Source organism: Setaria italica, chromosome V (assembly GCF_000263155.2).
Source record: "Setaria italica strain Yugu1 chromosome V, Setaria_italica_v2.0, whole genome shotgun sequence".
NCBI lineage: Eukaryota > Viridiplantae > Streptophyta > Magnoliopsida > Poales > Poaceae > Setaria > Setaria italica.
In genome coordinates, this window is record NC_028454.1 from 34,320,868 (window position 1) to 34,341,502 (window position 20,635).

Genomic DNA, 20,635 nt, shown 5'->3' on the forward strand with positions numbered 1-20,635 from the left:
ATACACTGCATTTTCGCCCACTTAACCATTTTCACCCATGCCAAATACTCTCTAAATAATGAAACTGTGTCTATGCAGAGGAACGAGTGATGAAAACATATACTACTAGTATTAGAATCACGACCAGAATCCATGAGCATAATAGACGTCCTCCAACAAGCCTCAAGAAGCATAATCCGAAAACAAACTTACATGTCAACTGCTGAGGTAATTTCATGATTTCACCAACACACAAAAGGGACAGCATCACCAAGCCAATAATTTCAATTAAGCACACTCACCAGCAGAGCACAAACTATTAGATCGAAACAGAGATAAGGGGCTGCTCCGCAGCAGTAACATAAACGTGAAGATAACCAACCATACAGTGTTACTCAGTCGCACGAACATCTTTTATGTCACCACCAAAAGCATGTAGAATGATACTAGTAGAAGAAAAACAGCAGTGAAACATAACCAGTCTCCAGATCCCTATGTTTCTGTAGGCTAATAAGCAACTACCCATAGAAGTCACATCACTCCCAGTTCAGTTCGAGCAGCATCACCGCAAAAACTTCCTGCGCAACCGAGCAAAACTTCCTGCGGAACCGAGCACCAGATTACCTCTTGATGAGGCGGAGACCGATCAGCACGACGGCAGCCGTGCCGGCAGCGCCAATAGCCGCGGCCACCGCCATAGCCTGCCACACGCCCTCCACTTCCTTCGGGGCCTCAGCCGACGGAGCAGCCTCCCTCTCCTTCGTAGTGGTGGTGGCGGCGGAAGCCTTCAGGGCCTTGATCTCCTCCTCGAGCTTGAGCTTCTCCTGGCGAACGGCCTCCACCTCCTTGGCGAGCTCCTCGTGCCTGCGCTTGTCCAGCTCGTGCTCACCCTTCTCGATCTTGAGGGCGGCCTGGAGGCGCTCGACCTCGGCGCGGAGCGAGGCGGCCTCCTTCTCGGCGGAGTCGGCGGCGAACTCGGCGCTGGTGACCTCCTCCCGGGACTGCGTGAAGATCCCCTCCATGCGGTGCGCCTCCTTGGCGAGTGCCTCGTTCTCCCGCTGGGCCTCGGCGAGCTTCCCCTCGAGGTCGAGCTTGGCGGCGCGGAGGTCCTCGATCTCGGCGTGGGCGGCGACGGCGGCGTAGGACTTGGCGGTGGCGTGGGTGCCGGCGGCCCCCTCCTCCTCCTTCGCGACGCCGCCGTTGGGCGCGGGGTTCTCGGCGGCGACGGCGGCGTAGGACTTGGCGGGGTGGGTCACGGGGGCCTGCTCCTCCTCCGCCACGCCGCCGTTGGGCGCGGTCTTCTCGGCGGCGGCGGCGGGGGTGGGGAAGGCGAGGGTTTCGTCGCCGTTCTCCATTGGGAAGTGGTGGGTTTTGCGCTTGTGATTTCTGCGCGTGCGATTGATGCGGCGGCGGCGGGGTGCGGGTTGGAAAGGTTATGGAATGGAAAAGGAGAGAAAGGCGAGGCTTCTTTCTCCTCTCCTCCTCTGCTTGTGCTTGGTGAGGAGGGTTGAGAAATATCTGGAAGGGTGGTTTCGCCTTGCGCCGATGACGGGTGGGGTAGGTTGCGCGCCGCGGCCACTCCTGTCAGTCACAGGAGCCGTTTGATGGGAGCGCCCGCGTGATGGGCGGCGTGCTCTCCTGGTGGGACCAGGTGTCAGTGTGAGGGCTAGCTCTTTCGTAGCGAGGAAGTTGGTGCCGGAGGGCGACGGAGCACGGACGGCGTCACCCACTCACCAGATTCTCCGCGATTTGGTAGTGCGCTGGCATGGGCGTGGTTTGCGCCTTGTGGGCCCGCATAGCAAGTGGCCGGCTCGTTGGAATTTGGAAATGCACGTGACTGGGCCACAGAAGAGGCTTCGATTAGCTCTAAGCCCAGTTGGATAGCCCAATTTCTACGCATCTCATTCGTGGGCCTTCGTTTGGACTGGGCCGGGCTAGCTTTTCAATTCCCGTCTGAATGGGCAGGACATGTTTCCTCTATTTTTCAGATACTGCAGGGGGTCAAATGCAAAAACATGAAGGCGTGCGTAAACTTGGATTGCCAGCGGCGCCCAAGCCCCAATCTCCTCCGCCTTTGTCATTCTTAACCGAAACCCTAGAACTGCTCCGCCGAGCTTCCGATCCCCAGAGTCGCCGCCTCGGGGAAAAAGCGGAAGGCCGAGGAAGCCGGTAGCCACACCTCAACTATGGATCTGGAGATAGTGGGTCGGCACGCCCTACTGTTTGACGACGACGCGACGGCGGAGGTCGTCAACTCCGGCGGCTCCCTCGTCCCTTGGGCGGCCATCGGCGCGGCGGACCTCCTTCTCGACCGCCACGATGTCCGCCACCTCCTAGATTGTGTGCCCCCTCGACCGCGCCGTGCCTACTCCGCGGCCATCCTATACGTCCCCTCCTCCGACGGCGTCTCGGAGGCGGAGCTCGATCGCGAGCGCTACCTCGACCTCCCCGACGCCGATGGCGACGGCGAAGACGAGGGTTCCGGAGATGCGGCCCCCTCAGGTATTTATATCTTTCCTTTTGTCCTGCCTCTACTCTCTGTTCTTGTTGTATTTTGCGCTACTATATCCGTAACTGTCAGCTTCTGCCTTGCCCTTCGCTGTGTGTTTGCTATATTTTCAGAAGTATGTATTGTTCTACATTTTGGAATGTTGTTCTGAATGCACGCTTAGCCCTGGTGCACCTTGCAGAAGCTGGAGGTCTTATGTTTGTCATCTGTCTGTGATGTGGTAGAATGAGTTTTTGTTCGAGATAGAAGAGATTGGTTTGGAATCTAGTAGGAACAGAGGTGGTACGCACAATGATGTTAAAATATCAGTACACAAATATCTAACGAACGTTAAGAACACGCATGGCCCATGTTCTAAATATTGTTTGGGTGTGAATCATGTGGTTTGGCAACTGAATCTTTCTCTTTTAGTCTTTTTTATGTTTTGTCGCGGCCCAGTTTCAGTGACTCCTAACGCTACCATTTCGGACTCATCTGAATGAAGCCTCAATGCAACGCAAAATAAGTCCATGCAATTTGTTCGAATCACATCGTTCCGATCGAAGCCTGTTGAATGAAAGCAACATTTTCAAACTGTAGAAGGAATTTCTCAGATATTACTCCCTTCTATGACCTCCAAGCTGATCACCTAAAATTAAAAGTAATATGCAAGCAAAAGAGTTCATAAAGTACATAGTTGTGCCTATTAGCAGTAACACAGGCACACGCTTAAAGTTAGCATTGTTTACTGTACCCATATTTTTTTTCCCCAAGTGCATGTTTGCAAGTTTGCAGGAAGGATGCTTTGATTTAATTGATGAGCATCTTTTAATCAGTTCAAGTAAGAGTTTCTTGTTTCTTCTATTGCTTGAAAGATGTAATTTGTGCCTGCATGTTTTCTTCCCCACTCCTGATTTTTTGTTTTTTATTATTCTATAGCAATTGTTTAGCTGAGATATTTTGCTTATCCAGGAAATGGGACAGATACCAGACAGAGTGATTGTAGTTCTGTTCCTTTCTCATATGGGAGTTCTGCTGGTTCAGACGATCCAAATTCATTGGGATCGTATTATCGCCCATCATTTTATGTGCCAGACAGCTTGTTGAATAAGCTGGTTAGTATATGCTTTGGTCTCTCACTTTTAACTTCTCTTTTTTCCCACAAATATGATAGAAATTTATTTCTTCGACCCTTCTATTAATTTTCTTCAGTTGATCCAGCAATAATTGTCCAAGGTGCATATGTTCTTCTAAGGATTAAATGCCTGTTTCAGATGGTTCGAGCAGAGATGAAGTTCCTACTAGTGATCCACATTGTTTCCTTGCAATGTATCTTGACGTAAGGAATAGGCAGGTGGGATTAGAATGATTCAAATGCTACCTATAACAAACTGAATGGGATGGTTGTTATACAATATACCTGTTTTTTTATACTAATTCATTCTGTCTTTTTTATATACTAATTCATTCTGCTTAGACATGATTTTGTGCTTTTGTGCTCTCTAGCCATTACTGAGGCAATGTTTTTCTACCATGTTTTAAATTTACAGCCTCCTTCTGAGAAGGCACATCAGATAATTGCAAGAACGGCTTTATTTGTCAGTGAACATGGGGGGCAGTCAGAGATTGTGTTAAGGGTGAAGCAGGGAAATAATCCTACATTTGGATTCTTAATGCCTGATCATAATCTCCACAGCTACTTCCGGTACCTTGTTGATCATCCTCAACTGCTGAAAGATGGTGCTGATTCTTTTGACACAAATAAAGGCAATAAAATTGTTGAGGGTGAGCACGCTTCATCTGGCGGGGCCTTATCATTGCTTGGGACTGCATATGACTCAGGAGATGAGGATGAAGGCACACTTCTGCCTACTTCAAAAGGCACGGATCCTGGAAATAGCATGACACCTGATGCTCTGGGACATGTAAAACCTGCATCCACTATACCTGATAACAAAGAACTTGGGAAAAATCAGAATGCATTCTCAGAAGCAGCAGCTTCAGTTAAGAGCAAACCAATATTGGCAAAGAAGAATCCAGCGCTTACTGGGAACATCATTGTTGCTGCTCAGCAGGAAGAGGTTAAAGATGCAATTACAGCATCAACTACTGCCAAGTCACAAATCACCAATTCAGGCTTGTCTGAAACAAAAGAAATGATCCTTGAACCACCATCTTTCATGAAGCGCACGATGGAGAAAATAGTTGAATTTATTCTGACAAATGGGAAGGAGTTCGAGGCAAAACTCATTGAGCAAGACAAAACTACTGGGAGGTTCCCGTTTCTCCTGTCATCTAATCCATACCACTCTTATTATCTCAGATTCCTCCAGGAATCACAAGAGGTAAGTTGAAGCATACTTGCTTATGCTTTAAGCTTGAAAGATTTGTATTATTACCCCCTTTCCTGTTAGCATGTTGTAGAAGTTCCCAAAAGAAATTTATTGTACCCTCTTTGTTGCTATTTCTTATACAATTACTTCGAAAGATTGCACAATCGATAGGAATATTGTACTTTTTTAAAAAATGGCCCTATATTCTTCATTAATCAAGCTGCTTTCCTGTTTAAATAGTTGCCTTATTGGTAAGCTTAGCTGCTTTGTATCCATCTTGAGTACCCTTGATGTGCATTCATCTTCAGAAATGTCATGTTACTCTGCTATTGTTCTAGTGTCCCTTTTGTCCGGCGATTGGTTTTCATTTTTTGGTCCTGGTTGCTTAATAAAAAATGAAATCTTCAAAATTGAGATATGTTTTTGTATTGCTGTTCCAATTTCTGATGGGTTTGTTTTTGCCAAAAGTGCCTTCTTTTACCCCAGAGTGCATATGATGTCTTACACTTGATCTCTGAACTTCAGGTAAGTTCACATGTGGAAAGTATTAATCACTGATGCACCACTTAGCCTTTTTCTTCTCGTTTCTGTTGATGTCATCACAAACTACAAAAATATTTATCTTAACTACAAGATCGGTCATCTATATTGTGCTGACTACTGTCTTGTGTTCACTTCAATCATTTTCTTTGGTTTAATTGCTGCTTTCTGCATCTCTTTGCTATTGCTTTGCTTTTTCAAGTTTATAATGTCTATTTTTTTAATGTTCTCCCATGTCTTATGGGACACTTGTAACGTGGACACCCAGCTCATGATTTAGTGTAGCTATGTTGTGCCATACTTGTTGAAGCACTACATAAGAAATATTTTCTGTTTGTTTTGGGAAGGTTCCTCATCTTGATGGACATGATTTGCACAGGCTATTTTGTTTACTAGAATAATTCCCTTGGTTAATTGTTGCTTTAGTGCATCTCTTTTTTACTTTGCTTGTCAGGTTTTCAAATGAGTATTGTTTTCTTTTACTTAGGCAATCTATCCTTTTGGCTACAATCCCTTCGCAAATTTTAACTGTGGTTTGTTTCTCTATCTTTTATTTATTATGCAGTCCAAGTCACATGGTAGAAGTCCTGATCGCAATGACAGAAGAGGTTCTTCTGACCGAAGGGACAGAAGAAGTTCTTCCGAACGCGACGACAGAAGAAGCTCTCGTCAGCACAACGACAGAAGCTCCCGTGAGCTCAATGACAGAAGAAGCTCTCGTGAGCGTGACAACAGAAGAAGCTCTCGTGATCGTGACGACAGAAGCTCTCGTGATCGTGACGACAGAAGCTCTCGTGATCGTGACGACAGAAGAAGCTCGATGGAGCACAAAGGCAGCAGTTATGGCAAGGAAGAAACCAGAAGCAATGCACGACCAACTACTGGCATGGTCTCCAGTGCTTCTGACGGAAGCTCAGCTGGGCCATCAGAGAAGCAGTTGTATGATCAACAAGGGAAGAAGGGTATATTCCATCCTGTTCGTGGGGTCAAAAAGGAACCTCCTCGGAGGGTCACTGCAGATGAAGCTGCTGCTATTGTAATGGAGGCTACTCGTGGGCTTGGTGCTGCCAATGACTCACTTAACACCATAAAAGGAAAGAAGGAAGATATTCACATCCGCGGTAGTAATGATCATTCTTCCAGCTTTGGAAGTTTCTCATCTTTACAGGACCGAGATGCACTGTCGAAACACATTTCAAATAGTGAGGCAGATACTTCACTTACAAGTAGTGGACAGGTTAAAAAGGAAGGTTTTGGAATTATTGATGATGATTGGATTGCAAACACTATTGCGAAAGCTGCTGCTGTTGCAGCTTCCAAAGAGGCAGATTCTTCTGAAGCTTCCATGACCAAGGAGCAGAAGCTGAAAGCTGAGAGGCTACGGCGTGCAAAGATGTTTGCTGCAATCGTTAAGGGTGGAGGAAACAAGATGAATGATTTGGCTGCAGTATCTGATCAAACGGATGAACCTTCAGAGGCCACACCTGCTGATATAAATGCCTCTGGACTTGATGCACCACCTGAGGCTAAGGAACGTGAAGGTAGCTCTGCTCCGTTTGAATTTGATGTTTCAAACGTGACAAAGGAGAAAGACACTGATGATGAACAGAACAGAGTGCGGAAGTATAGAAAGAAACATCACAAAGAGTCCGATGAGGAGAAAGATGAATCAGAAGAAAGCTATAAGCACTCGAGGAAGAGGCACCGTTCGGAGCATTCAAGAGGGCATAGTAAGGATGCCCACAAACATAAGCACAAGAGGCACTCCAAGGACCGAGAATCCGGACATCGTAGGCACCGGCATAGCTCTTCAGAAGATGAGCATGAGCATCGGAGTTCCAAGTCAAGGAATAGGCACAGGGATGATGATCGCTACTCAGATGATGAAGAGCATAACAGGTCACGTAGGCACCAGAGGGAACATCGCTCTGGTTCTAAACGGAAACACGAGGAAGAGCAAGATCAGAGTGAACAGACTCAAGGTCGCTTAGAAGTATCCCCGAGCACATCAGGTGCTAAGCTTGAATCAGACAAGCGACCTGGTGACACTGCTCAATCGTCTCAGGGAGTAACTGAAGTGCCGAGTGAGCTGAGGGCCAAAATCAGAGCGATGTTGCTAGAGACACTTTAAAACACTTCAAAATTTTGTTCTCGGCAATGTAACCTTAGACCTCTGCTTCAAGTCTCTGTCCTGTAGCCTACTTGCACTATTGTATTTGGTTCAAGTTTTCCTATTATGCTCTCAATGGCCATTTTATCTTAATGCGAAGATGTAAACGTGGTTTCGACTTGTTGTGTCTTCCGCATGTGTAGGTTTGCTTTTATGATGTTTTTGTTTGAACTAGTGATATGTATGGCCTAGGATAAGGCTTTCTGCAACGGGTAACTATTTCATGCTGTTTGCTGAAGGCAACATTGCATCAGTTCGTGAATCCAGTAGATACTCGACGATAATTTACCTAGTTAAGAAATTGCTGCGTGCAACACCAGTTTTAACTGGTACGAAATTGCTGCGTTCAACAGCAGTTTATAATGGCATGTCTCCAATTATAACCTACTAACAAGAAATTGTTAGGGTCCACTGCTAATACTAATACCGAACACAGATTAACTAGAAGGCATCCGAAGTTCCGAACCAACCAAATGCACAGATTAACTAGAAGGCATCCGAAGTTCCGAACCAACCAAATGCACCTAGTTGAATCCGATTCAACCCAAACTATTCCGTCAACGGGCTTGGATTCCGTTTGCAGCGCCTCCGCGCGTGCGCCCAGCCCCAACCCGAGCACCCAACCACCGTACCACATCGCGGTCGCCTGGGTCGCATCGCAGCCGTCCGTTTGCGCAGGCCCGGACCCGAAACCCGCCGCCGCAAGCAAAACCAACGACCCCGCACGCCCGAATGGGTCGCAACCCACGCTGCCTCGCCCCCGGCTCCGATCTGCTAAGTCCTCCCGCCGGATCGGGTTACGGGTCGCCTCCCCCCGACCCCGATCCACCACCGCTCGCCGCCGGCCGCCACCGCCGAGGTTAGTCTCCCACTCCCCCCACCCGGTATCCTCTCCCTCCTCCTCCTGCCTGTTCCCCCCTTACCGGATCCGCTTACCCGGGCCATAAACCCTAGCTAAAAGGCACGGTCTGCGGGCCATTTCACGCCCGATTCCTGGGGTTTGACTGTTCGAGTGTGTGGGGATTGGACCCTCTGGGCTCCGATTTGGCGGGGGAATGCGAGGCCGCTTGCTTGCTGCAGTTGATTGTGTGGTAGCTTTGTGGGATTGGGGATCTGCGCGGGATGCGTAAGGTGTATTTGGTGGGGGTGCTTGTGTTTTTTCTCTTCCACTAAACTGCATGGCAGCTTGCATTTTTGGAGCAAACATTAATGGTGTCTCTGGTGTCATAGGCGTTCAGTAGTGCTTGTGCAATGTGCTTGCTAAGCATACCAGCAGTCTCTGCAGAGACGTAGCTATGTGCTTGCATTCAAGCTAGCTTTGCGTGAGTTAGGAGGGAGCTCGGCAAGATTTTGGTCTGGTTATTATGGGTGAAAGGCTACCAATTGCGTTCCAGTGTATGACAAAAGGTACAGTTGGATATATGCATTCAGTATTGGATTTTGTTGCTCTTCTTTTTCTGGTAAAGAGAGAAAATTGAGAGCTTTTTTCCTTTGCTATTGTTGTATGATGTGCTTCTCTGGATTTGCTGCAGTGGGTGATCGTGTACGCGGTAAAATGCTGGAGCCAGTAGCAATGGAAGTGCCGATTGCTGGCCCAGTGAGCAATGTGGTGGTGCCTGCGCCTGCGGTTCACAATCCTCGTGCGCGCAAGCTGCGGTCTGCGGTTTGGCAGGACTTCACAAAGGAGCGCCGTGCCGATGGAAACTGCGTCGCTGTCTGTAACCACTGCAAGAAGCAGCTCACGGCGACTAGCCGGTCAGGCACCACGCACCTCCGCAACCACCTCGCCATCTGCATGACTACCTCCACACGACGTGCTGGTAAGCGCCGGAAGCTTGTCGTGCGCCGTATTCACCACAACAAATCCTCTGCTGATGGGCGATCTGGTGAGGGCCATGCCTCGGGCGAGGACAATGATAATGAGGGCGCACACTTTGATCAAGAACTCAGCCGCCGAGACCTTGTGCACATGATTGTTCAGCATGGCTACCGGTTTTCTATGGTAGATGATGTGGGCTTCCAAAAGTTTGTCAAGAACCTTCAGCCTCAGTTTAGGATGGTGTCGTATGACATGGTGAGGGCTGATAGCATGGAAATATATGAAGGTGAGAAGCTTAAGCTACAGGATTCTCTCTTGAAGATCCCCTGCCGGGTTAGCATCTCAGTTGATATGTGGCAGTCAAATACACAGATGGAATACATGTGCTTGACCTGCCACTACATTGATCATGCCAATGATGAGTGGAAAATTAGGAAAAAAATTCTTAACTTTGTGCATATGGAGGCACCTTTTGCAGTTGATCAGATTGCTAATCTCATTGTAGAGAAGTTGCATAGTTGGGGTATTGACAGAAAACTAGCTGCTGTTGTACTAGACAACTGCAGTGGTGGTGACCTTGTTGCCAGAGAGCTTCTCAGAGTTTTGCAGCCCAGGAGACTTCTATTAAATGGAGATTTGTTCCAAGTACGCTCTTGTGCGCATATTCTAAATCTCACTGTCCAAGAAAGCTGGGAACATGCATCGGATATAACCGATAGAGTTCGCAAGATGATTAACTATGTCAAGTTTGAAAGGTTCCAAAAGTTTCAAGATATCTCAAAGCTACTGCATATGGATCAAAAGCTGTTAGTTGTTGATTCTCCTGATAGCTGGTCGTCCCTTTACATAATGTTTGAGTCAGCATGTTACTATCATGATGTGCTTGTGCGCCTGGCAGAACAGGAAGGGCACTATGATGTTTTTCTGGCTGCTTCTGACTGGGCTGATGTGAAAGCCCTCACTGAAATACTAGATGTAGTCTACCATGCTATGGAGAAGTTTCCGGTGGAAAATCCAACTGCAAACCTCTATTTTAATGAGATGTGCGAGATCCATGTGCTTTTGAGAACCTGGCGCAATAGTCCATCTCCTGTTGTTGCCAAAGTCGCTGGTCAGATGCTTTCTAAATTTGAGGGCTACTGGGATCTCACAAGGCCTGTAATGGCATTTGCATCTATTCTTGATCCTCGTTACAAGATGAAGTCCCTCGAATACTTCTTTCGGCTCATTTATGCTGATGAGCAATTTACAGCGAAGACAATGCTAGATGTCATCCAGAATACTTTTAACAATTTGTATAATGATTACAAACACCAGTCATCAGATTCATGGAAGAATCCATCTGTTCTCTGTTACTCTAGAAACAGTAGCTCTGGCATGGGCTCTATGTACAGCAATGGGGATGATTCGAAGACCTTCTCTCGTATCACATTATCTGATGCTCGACGAGGACTTGATCAGTATATACAAGAGACATCATCAGGCCAATCCTTGAAGTCTGACTTGGATATGTATCTTGAGGAAGCAGTTTATCGTCAAAAAGAGGGAAATCAGGATAATTTTGACATCCTGGGATGGTGGAAGACCTTTGCAGCCAAGTATCCTGTACTTTCACAAATGGCTCGTGATATTTTAGCTATTCCTGTATCTATCATCCCTTTGGACAGTGAAGCCCGTACACTAAATGAGTATCTCAGTACTATGGACCCTTCAACGGTTCAGGGATTAGTGTGTGCACAAGATTGGTTACAGGAAGACCCAGAAGGTATCACTGAGTTTTAGCAGATACTTTGTCTAGCTGTTGCAAAGATTGATGTTTACTTAATAACCATTTCCCATGTGCTTCTGCAGTTGCTGGTTTAAGTGGTCAAACAAATGATGGAGCACCGCACGGTGACGAACTGATTGTGGTGCCAAGCCAAAATAGGTGAATACATTGGAGGTACTGCACTGCTTTCCAATTATTTTGAATACTATCATTTTATCTTATCCTTTGTTGAATTTGTGCATGCACGAGATATTCTGCTGAGAAAAAAAATTGACTTAAGAGATCTTTTATAAGAAAAGTTCGCAGAAGCTAGTTGTGTATACTTTCTTGGCATTTGTTTGTCTGCATGGGAAAAACTCAAGCACTAAAGCACAAATCTATGAGGCGCAGTTAAGGTGTTTAACAATATAGTAGTTCTAGAATTTGCAAAGTTTGTAGAGTGGTAGTTAGCTTATGTCCTCAAAAGATGAGAATAGAATAACAACCTCCTGAAAATAGTATACATTGGCAATCCAATATACTTGACAAGTTTTACCGAAAAAATTATGTATAAATAAAGTTGTGTGCTTATAACAACAGTTGTCATAATATAACTAATTGTGGGTATGTTATCTGTGCATCTAAGCTCATGTTTCATGTTTGTACTGCATGGTCCCTATTTACAGAGTCCTGCAAAACTATTTTATTAGCTGTTGGAAACTAGGAGCACCATTGCAGGAACTGAGACCTCCAGGCCATAGCTATTAAATTCTTGAAGCCAACTAGTTTAAGCTATGTCTTTAATTTTAAAAATAATCATTTACTTTCAGTCATTGTTTTAATGCAAATTTATCTATCCTCCTTGAAGCAACAATCAATTATATTTTTAGTACAAGGATAGTCCTCATGGTTATGGTGACGTGTCAATTCGCATTTTGTTTTATACCATTGGATCCACCTTCTTGTTCTTAGGAGTGATTCTTTGATCGATGCATGACACTGCAAGGCTCTGGTTACTTCTTACTAGGCGTTTGAACCTAAATTATGTCTGGAACTATTATGGTACTGTAAAGCCTGTAAAATTATCATAGGGTGCTACTTGTAGGTTGTTTAAGAATGGAAAATGTACAGATGCATATTTGCCTACCGGAGTACAACGTTTGTGTATAGAACTATTTAGAACTATTTGGCACCTTGATAGTAGTAAGCATTACAAATATGTATTTTAGCTTATTAATGCAGAGTCAGTGTCACTCTTTGTGTCTGTAATATCCTAGAGCCTTTATATTACCTGAATTATCAAATGCTTTTCCTGCCTTTTTTTAGTATCATGAGTTCATCATCCTAACCAATTTAAAATTGTCCAGAGTGGACATACTGAAAGGAGGCTTTTGAGAAGACCGAAGGCGGCATGGCTACTACTTAATCTATCGTCCAAGAACCAGCAGTACTCTACTGTAAATGCATCGTTCTAGATCTAGATGTTGATCTGTACAATGAACTCCTAGAGTCGCCCTCCATGAAGGAGGCTAACGTGATCCAGCCATCTACTGCCATTGAAAACAGCCTACCATGTATTCATGAATGACTTGATATGTATTGTGCTGCTCAAATAGCCCAAACTATTTGCCGTAAGGTTTCACAAGGCCATTGCAAGTATTCAGAGTGCTCCTTGAGGCATTCATGATAGATGGAAGTATGGAACCAAATTCCTGCTGTCCAAGGCTATGAGAAACTTGAGGTGGGCATACATTTAACTGGCATTTCATAATCATATGATCACATTATCCAAGTAAAATGGTAAGCATAGCCGTCAGAAAAGGATGTAGCATGTCCCAACCGCCAACCATGCCTGGTTTGAACCTACAACGGCGACAGAGCAGCACCTGCCAAGAGGGCGCCGTCGGAAAGGGTGGCATAGCTGACGGTAGACGACGAAGTGATGTTTCCCAGATGGTAAAGACTCGAAAGTTATTCACATTACCTATTTGGCTGGCGATTTCAAATTTCCTGTACGCTGTTAGCTAGGAGCACACTGGTTTGCTTGCTGCCTGAAGAATTATCCACTCTTGCCTTGAGAACTTTGACAGTGTGAAAAGATGTGAATCCAAGAGTACGAATGTACGCACGTTGCCAAGACATCCGAGGATTCGTACGATTTGAGCCAAATCTATCTTCTTTTTCACCATGGGAGATTTGAACCGGCTGAATCTCAGCTCACAGACGGTACAACAACACGCCCCGCGCCGAGAACCGAGGCAAGTGCTGACACACGCTAGCGCCACCGTCGCCGCGCCACAGCGCGGTCACCCACCGGTCAGGCACAGGACGGCCACCCTGCCGCTCGAACGAGTTATTGAGGTGAACCAGGAATTCACTAGGATAGCAAAAGAACAAACGCGTTCTGATTCTGAATGGTGCCCATCCTGGAGAGGCAATTTGCAGTTCCAGCCGAATTGACAGTTCGCCACGGAAAGAATTTTGCCTAGCTTACAACTAGCTACTGATATGGTTGAAATAACCTCTGACTGAAAAACTGGAAAATTTATCTGGTATATTATCGATATTACTCGCAAAAAAAAATTACTATGTATACGCTCCCGGACCAAGACGCTTCATTCCCAACTTCTCCAGCCATGCCCTCCTCCCTCGGCGAGATGGCGTCGCCGCGTCGCCATTGGCAATCATCAGGCTGCCCTCAACAGATCACCATGGACCTTTTGGGCCTGCAAGAGGGCAACCAGCAGTGTCAAGCAAATACAAATACAGTATATCACAAGTTACGGTGCAGTCCTATAAGGTGAAGCCGAACCGTGCAGCCCTATAAGGTGAAGTCGGGGTTCGGGAGATCTGGCTGAGATTTCTTATCAGTGCAATGCTGTGGGACAGTCTTTTCCCTGCCGGTCGAGTTTTTTTTTTTTTTACAGGTGAGGAAACAAACGCATAGTAGGAACAGGGATATCAGGCCAGCCGCCTGATCGAACGGTATTAGTATTATAGGTTAAGCCTGATCGACAGGGATACAAATGTTCATGTCGAACACTACTTAAACATGGTGATAGATAGTACAGATTTGAGCTATCAGTAATGACTAAATGTGTTTCCCCAGGAAAATCACAGGGGAACTCTTACAGGAAGCACACAAAAAGAAGGTGCGTGATAGTAACTAATTAGTCATTACACACTCTAATACTTCATTGTAGCAGAAAATCGCCCATTCGGTAAAGTAATACAAACTATTTGTAGCAGAAAATTGCCTATTCGGTAAAGTAATACAAAATATTTGCACACATCAGCAAAGAATTAGTTTCCACCTTTGCATTCCTTTCCTAGAGTTTTGCTATAGCACACCCAGGCATTTTATCTCTCATACACCCGAATTTTTTTTATTGCCCATTCGGTGTAATACAAAACATTTGCACGCATCAGCAAAGAATTAGATCTTGCATTTCATTTCAAAGGTTTTGCTATACCATACCAAGGAATTTATCTCTCATATTCATTCCTATCTATTCCCTTTTTTTTGCTCTAGATCCGGCAACTACTAGGGTTTGGGGAAGGCGGGGTACCTGTGCCCGGCGGACCTAGAGGGAGCTCATGGGCAGCACGGTAGCTGACGGTGGTGGTAGGGGTGGAGAGGCGAGGTGGCCCCACGCATCAGGGGTGGTGGGGCGGTGGTGGATCCATGGTTGGGCGGTGGGCCAATGGTGAACCCCCAGTTAGGCGGTGTAGGCGGCAGAGGCGAGCACTGGCGACGAGTTAGCGTGGGAGCAGTCATGACAAGCGGCGGATCTGGCAGCAGGAGCCACCGGACACGAAGATAGCGGTGGGGGCGAGCGCCCATCATCGTCGGGGAGGGAAGGGCTCGAGGATGGTGGTGGAGGAGGATGGGGTGCGGGTGCACGGAGGATGTGTGAGTGGATAAGGCTAGAGAGGGGTGGGAGGAGATAATAGAGAGGAAGAGTTGATCACAACCTTGATTCAGATCCAACGAACTAAGATTCAGGTGTAGGGAGAGAGAGAGAAAAATATGTGTGAGGCAGGCAGACCCTTCTTTCAAATTCAGCAAGGTGCATAGTCGTGCCAAGGGCTGATTGCATACGGAAACGATTGATGCAATAGATATCAATTGAAGCTAAAGAAGATTTGGTACCATATTTACATGTCAACAACATAGGTTAACAAAGCTGACACTCTCTCTCCAAAAAAATTATCAAAAATCAGAAAACCTGTCATACCTTTCACAGTGTGTAAGGTAAAATATTGCCCATCAATTTTCAGAACTTTGTACTAATATTCTTGATGCCATACTAGTAATACAGTTTTCATCTAGCCAATATGTACATTTTGACAATCAAATTTTATGAAGTATGAAAGCACTGATTGTAACAGAACGCTGAGAGTGCAGAAAAATATTTGTACTACAAGTTCCTTTTGTTAGCATCTTAAAGTCACCAAATAAGGCAACGCTTTTCAAAATAGTTTGTTAGGACACTCATAAAAAGCAAAGAACAAAGAGCAAACACTGATGGCTATTAAGGAAGTTGGTGGCCCATGGCCTAACTGGGAGGCCCATAAATAGGGCGCGCAGATCAGGTACATGGAAAAGGCAAAGACAATTGGTTCAAATAAGGGCCTTAGGGTCCACAAAAATCTATCAAATCTGCATACTATCTGGTGTGCAATTCAATGCTGTAGTACATAAAATCAAAAGTAAAAATGACACAAGCAATTAAAGTCACGGCTTAGTGATGGTCCATGTGAACAATTTGTTGCACTTAAAAGATGATTTTCTGACTTTGTATTGAGAAGTCAAGCTCTGGTTTGTAAACATCAGAAAGCAAACTACAACTATTTGTACTTAGTTTGTTTCAAGAGATATTATGAGCATTGCCTTGTATTTATTATTACTTTTATTTAGTTTGTTACTGGGTTGTAACGATCAGAATGCAAAATTGCAAACACCAACTGTAAGATTGTTATTTCAGTATGAAAACTAAAACCAAAGGTGTTAGTCTCGAAAGGAAAACGCTCAATGATCGCTGACATTCCCCCCAAAAAAAAATGATCACTGACGAAAAGGCAATTGAGAAACAGTGGCATTCTAATCCTGATCACCATAAGGCAATGCACATCACAAGGTCACGCTAATTTCATCCCACAAAAGCTTGACATGACGATTGATTTTTCTTTAAGAGGATTAAAACTAAATTTGAGCTGAGTTCAGACCTACTGTAGCGAACATGGCCCCATTAGGCCATAGTTTGTGATTTTGGTGATTGAGTGACAACATAGTTATGTGACTAATGCCTTGTCTAGCATGTACCTTGTAGGTTTTCAAGGTCCTAAGAATGCAAACCAAATCATGGCAAGGTCCAAATCATGGTATTCAAGTTTCCAAGCTATGGTATTCAAGTGAGCAAGCTATGGTATCTAGAATTATTCTATGGTATTCAAGTGTCCAAATGACAGAGAAAAATCCAAATAACGGTATCTTTGGTGTGCAAGTGACGGTATTGAACTCAGAAAAATCAGTACCATCAGATGATCCGTCGGAGCAAGCATCAGACGAATTGGTACAACTGCAGGTGACTGTCTAAGTCAAGACCAACGGATGTTTTGATGCCCTGTTTTCTAGTAGCTTCGGATGAATTCTGAGGGGAAGGCTTGGAAGACGAAAAAAAAACTATAGCACCAGATGATCCAATGGTAGGCCAAGGGAAGCGCCGGACGAAACATATATACTTCGGGAAGTTCCAGAGAGGTTTTGGCCAGAAAACCATTAGCACCGGATGATCCGATGGAGGCATCGAATGAAGCGTCAGATGAATTCTTGAAGAAGTTGGCCGTGGAGGAGCCAACGGCTAGTTGCACCGGATGTTCCGATGCATGCCAAAATAGACTATCGGAACATCCGATGGTACACTTTAACTAGCCGTTGGAGCAACTACTCTTTGATGCCTTGGGCTATTTATACCCCCTCCACTCGCCCATTTGACGTTGTTGGATGAAGTTAAAGTGTGCAGGAGTCCATTGAAGAGCAAGACACATCAAGAACACATCCAAACTACCAAAAGTGCTTAAGTGATTCATCAAAGGCTTAGCACAAGCTTAGGAGAGTGATTAGTGCTAGGATAGGCCTAGAGAAGAGAGAGTGCAAGGTGTGCCTACCTTGTGATTAGGTTCTAGAGTGAACCACCATTGTACAAGGTGTGCTGGCGCCTTGGAGTCTTGGCGGCTCGCCGACAAGTCTTCCACCCTCCGACTTAGTGTGGAGTGACGTCGACGACTATGTGCGGAGGACGTGGAGACCCCCTTCCTTCATGGAGAAGCTCCTTAGTGGAGACGGCATCAAGGTGATCAAAAAACTTGGCGTGAGCCTTAGTGGCCAAGCCTTAGTGGCAAGTCAAGGGGTGTCCCGGAAGAGACTTGGTGATCAGAAAGCAATACTCTTGTGTAAGTGTTTCAACAACGTGGACTAGTGGTGGCTTAGTGCCTACCGATACCACGGGATAAATCATCGTGTCAAGAGTTTGCTTCTCCTCATCCCCTCCTTTACATTTCCGCATTTCATACTTGCAACTTGTGTACCATTACTTTCTTAGTATACTAGCTTGCTAGGATTGGCTATACGTTGCAAAATTTATTTTGGGACGAGAATTTCACACTAGATCAACCATAGTTGCACATCTTGATAGCATGATTTGTAAAAGTAGTGAAAGTCATAGGTTAAGGTTTTAAGTTGCCTAGTTCACCCCTCACCCTCTTAGGTTATTCCTTACACTGACTCCTGACACGTGTAAAATCGTGTAAGCTTCGAGGAGTTAAATATACCACAAACCAGGCCAAAAGCTCATTTCAGAACCAGAATCTACGACCTAAGGCTCTTAGATTATCGTCTATATGAAGCCTATGCGAAATAATGACACAAGGGCTTCCCGGTGGCTGCGCAAAGGCAGCTAACAGTCCGGTGCTGAACTACCTATTCACCAACAAAATCTATCAAGCATCTGAGCGGCCCAACCAAAAATGTGACCACCAATCTGCAACCAGGTGTTGTTGGATTGTATACTTACAAAGAAATAACCAATCCAACAGTCAACTCAAAATATACAACAAGTACTTGGAGTAGCTCATCTTGTGATCTTCTCTAAAACAAAAGGTGGTTCATCTTGGTAACCCGGAATCCCGGATCCATGAATCTCCCGTTCATGCTAGCTAATTTCAACAAAGTCATGCTGCGAAAGAAGATTAGCTACCCCTCCACCTCCACTTGACCATGCAGCCATGCAGGAGTACACCCATGCGGCCATGCCTATCTAAAGAAATAGCATTCATGATTCATCTATGTGCTTCCAAGAAGCCCCTGAAATGCAAACCTACTTGGAAGTTGGAACTTGGCCATGAACAAGAACAGCTCAACAAGCGCAAGAACAACAAAGACAGCGCGATGGAAATGCAGTGGCACCGGAGACTTGGGACTTGGAACCAAAAGTCTAGGTAGCGGGGCTCACCTCCTCCTCCACATCCACCCCGTGGTGTCGAGGCGGCCATGGCGGTCTCCTTGGAGCTCCGTGGGGCCCATCCGCGGCCATGCTGCTGGTCCTCGACGGCCTTTCACTGGCTCGGGCGAGCACGGCAACTGCTGGGGCTGGGGGCGGCGGGGAAGCGAGGAACGACAAGGGAGCACGCGAGGTGGGCAGGGGGAGGCCCGTGTGTCTCCCAAACAAGGAAAGCGGAGTTAAAACCAAGCAACTGGAAGGGGCAGCCTACTACTGTTTGTGCTCTGTATGGCTGAGAGAGGGGTCCCCTGAGAGAGAGAAGCGAGAACGAGCAGGGGCAAAAGGAAAGGAGGGAGCAAATGAGCCATGGCTGTCAGCTATTTCCGCTGCTTTTTCTCGAGCCTGTGCGCGGCTGCACAGTGCTCGCTGCCAGCGCCGCAGCAGCGCGCGCCCACACGCGAGCAGCACCTCTCTCTCTCTCTCTCTCTCTCTCTCTCTCTCTCTCTCTCTCTCTCTCTCTCTCCCCCGTGTAGTAATACCAGTGTACGCATGCGTGTAGCAACCCTCTGCCGACTTGCCGATGCTGGTTCTCGGCGTTGAGCCGTGGCGCTTCTGATCTCACAGGAGGATCAGGCGGCTAGGCCTCCGAGAAAGCAAAGCATCCCTCCCTTGCCCTCTGGCAGCTGGGCGTGGGTCTTGCTTGTGCATGCCGGTTGCCGGGCGTCGAGGCCAGACAGGCGCCAGCATGAGCCGCCGAGCAAGATCAAGGCGGAGCTCGGTTCCGGCGTCGCGCGTGCGCGGTGTGCACGTCGCTTTAAAGCAGCAACGGGCAGTAGCGGCGGTAGCGAGTCTTTTCTTGCTAGTAGAATGCCCCCTCTGCTGCTGCAGCCGAGAGTCTGAAGTCTCTCTCTCTTCTGTCTTGTGTCTGAACCCTGCCGGTGCCGCGGCAGGTGTGGCCCCCCTCCCCTGCCTGCCTTTGCTTGCTTTTATCGCCTGTCGCAGGAAACGGGAAAGGCCTGTGACTGTATGGGAGGGGCCCGAATCCCAAGAGATTGGGAAAGATTTTGAGGGCGACTTTCTTTGATTCTGTTTTGAATCGTTTAGGGTTCAGGCCCCTGGTAGCACGGGTAGGCTGTCAAGTGTGGTTCCAGCACCTAGGCCTGTTTAGATTCCCTTAAAATTCCAACTTTGACACTATGCAAAAAAAAGATTTCCCATCACATCAAACTTGTGGTACATGCATGGAGTACTAAATGTAGACGAAATCAAAAACTAATTGCCCAGTTTTGTTGTACTTTGCGAGACGAATCTTTTGAGCCTAATTAGTCAATATTTGGACAATAATTCACAAATACAAACGAAATGCTACAGTTACGCATTTATGGTAAAATGCCAATTTTACCACTCCCAAATTAGAAACTAAACAAGGTCCTAAACCATTTCACGGTCGTGCGACTTCGGCATGCCTGATGAGGTGGTGATACCCCGCCTCATCGAATATAGCAATGGAGTGTAAGGATAGCTGATGTAGTGGGGTGATACCAACATTTCTTTCTCTTTCATTTTCTCCATTTCTCAAATCTGTGTATACGGGCATGCGTAATATAATTGTTCAGGTTGGCACTTTGCCCGCCATAGGTTCCTCAGAAAAAAATGATGCAGGGAAAAGCACGTGACAGGTCGCAGTCACGTGCAGGCCGTTCAGCAGCGCTGCAGCTGGCTGCCGCTGCTGGCTTCTGCTGCAAGCGGCTGCAGCGCAGCTGCTAGCTGCTTTTTGTGGCTTCAGCTGATCAGCGGCAGGAGAAGCTGCTGCCCAGCGCTGCTAGCTGCTACTTAGGATTTTTCGGCCTGTTTTCCCTACGGATGCGCTGCTACATTTCAAATTTAAATTTGTAACGGTAAAAGGATGTACAACATTCAAATTTTGTCGCGCAAACTTAACCAACACAATGGAAGGTACGAACATACACAACAACTAGTACAATTGCTTACATACACATTACAACATTAACATACACAGCATACACCCATCATTTACATCAAAGAGATTCCCGCCG

General features: G+C 46.3%; 3 protein-coding genes and 1 long non-coding RNA gene across 11 annotated transcripts; 2 read left to right on the forward strand and 2 right to left on the reverse strand.

The window, feature by feature from the left end:
* Positions 1 to 246: 246 nt before the first annotated feature.
* LOC101754617 (golgin subfamily A member 2) lies at positions 247 to 1,468 on the reverse strand. Its single transcript, XM_004969592.3, has one exon. The coding sequence runs from the start codon at positions 1,332 to 1,334 to the stop codon at positions 600 to 602; it is 735 nt and encodes a 244-aa protein (XP_004969649.1). The 5' UTR covers positions 1,335 to 1,468; the 3' UTR covers positions 247 to 599.
* Positions 1,469 to 2,030: 562 nt separating this feature from the next.
* On the forward strand, positions 2,031 to 7,630 carry LOC101755030 (transcription initiation factor TFIID subunit 1). 5 transcript variants are annotated; one of them, XM_004969593.3, is made up of 4 exons: positions 2,031 to 2,481; positions 3,440 to 3,582; positions 4,018 to 4,812; positions 5,906 to 7,630. In XM_004969593.3, exons 1-4 carry the CDS (start codon positions 2,166 to 2,168, stop codon positions 7,469 to 7,471), a joined length of 2,820 nt encoding a protein of 939 aa, XP_004969650.1. In that variant the 5' UTR covers positions 2,031 to 2,165; the 3' UTR covers positions 7,472 to 7,630. The 5 variants fall into 5 exon arrangements, with proteins under 5 accessions (XP_004969650.1, XP_004969654.1, XP_004969655.1 ...); XM_004969597.2 differs by lacking the exon at positions 2,031 to 2,481 and adding an exon at positions 3,689 to 3,821 and having other exon boundaries at positions 3,442 to 3,582; XM_004969598.3 differs by lacking the exon at positions 2,031 to 2,481 and adding an exon at positions 3,742 to 3,821 and having other exon boundaries at positions 3,445 to 3,582.
* A 597-nt stretch (positions 7,631 to 8,227) lies between these two features.
* Positions 8,228 to 12,739, forward strand: LOC105914506 (zinc finger BED domain-containing protein RICESLEEPER 1). Of its 4 annotated transcripts, none has more exons than XM_012846586.2 (5): positions 8,259 to 8,369; positions 8,741 to 8,917; positions 9,043 to 11,094; positions 11,181 to 11,271; positions 12,444 to 12,739. In XM_012846586.2, the coding sequence occupies exons 2-4, from the start codon at positions 8,875 to 8,877 to the stop codon at positions 11,258 to 11,260; spliced, it is 2,175 nt and encodes a 724-aa protein (XP_012702040.1). In that variant the 5' UTR covers positions 8,259 to 8,369; positions 8,741 to 8,874; the 3' UTR covers positions 11,261 to 11,271; positions 12,444 to 12,739. The 4 variants fall into 4 exon arrangements, with proteins under 4 accessions (XP_022682804.1, XP_012702040.1, XP_022682805.1 ...); XM_022827070.1 differs by lacking the exon at positions 8,259 to 8,369 and adding an exon at positions 8,402 to 8,641; XM_022827069.1 differs by lacking the exon at positions 8,741 to 8,917 and having other exon boundaries at positions 8,228 to 8,369.
* A 715-nt stretch (positions 12,740 to 13,454) lies between these two features.
* Positions 13,455 to 18,974, reverse strand: LOC111257263. Its single transcript, XR_002677684.1, has 2 exons — positions 18,591 to 18,974; positions 13,455 to 13,802 (listed from the first exon to the last, which is right to left on the reverse strand). It is a non-coding gene; the product is annotated as an uncharacterized LOC111257263 (long non-coding RNA).
* Between the last annotated feature and the right edge of the window lie 1,661 nt (positions 18,975 to 20,635).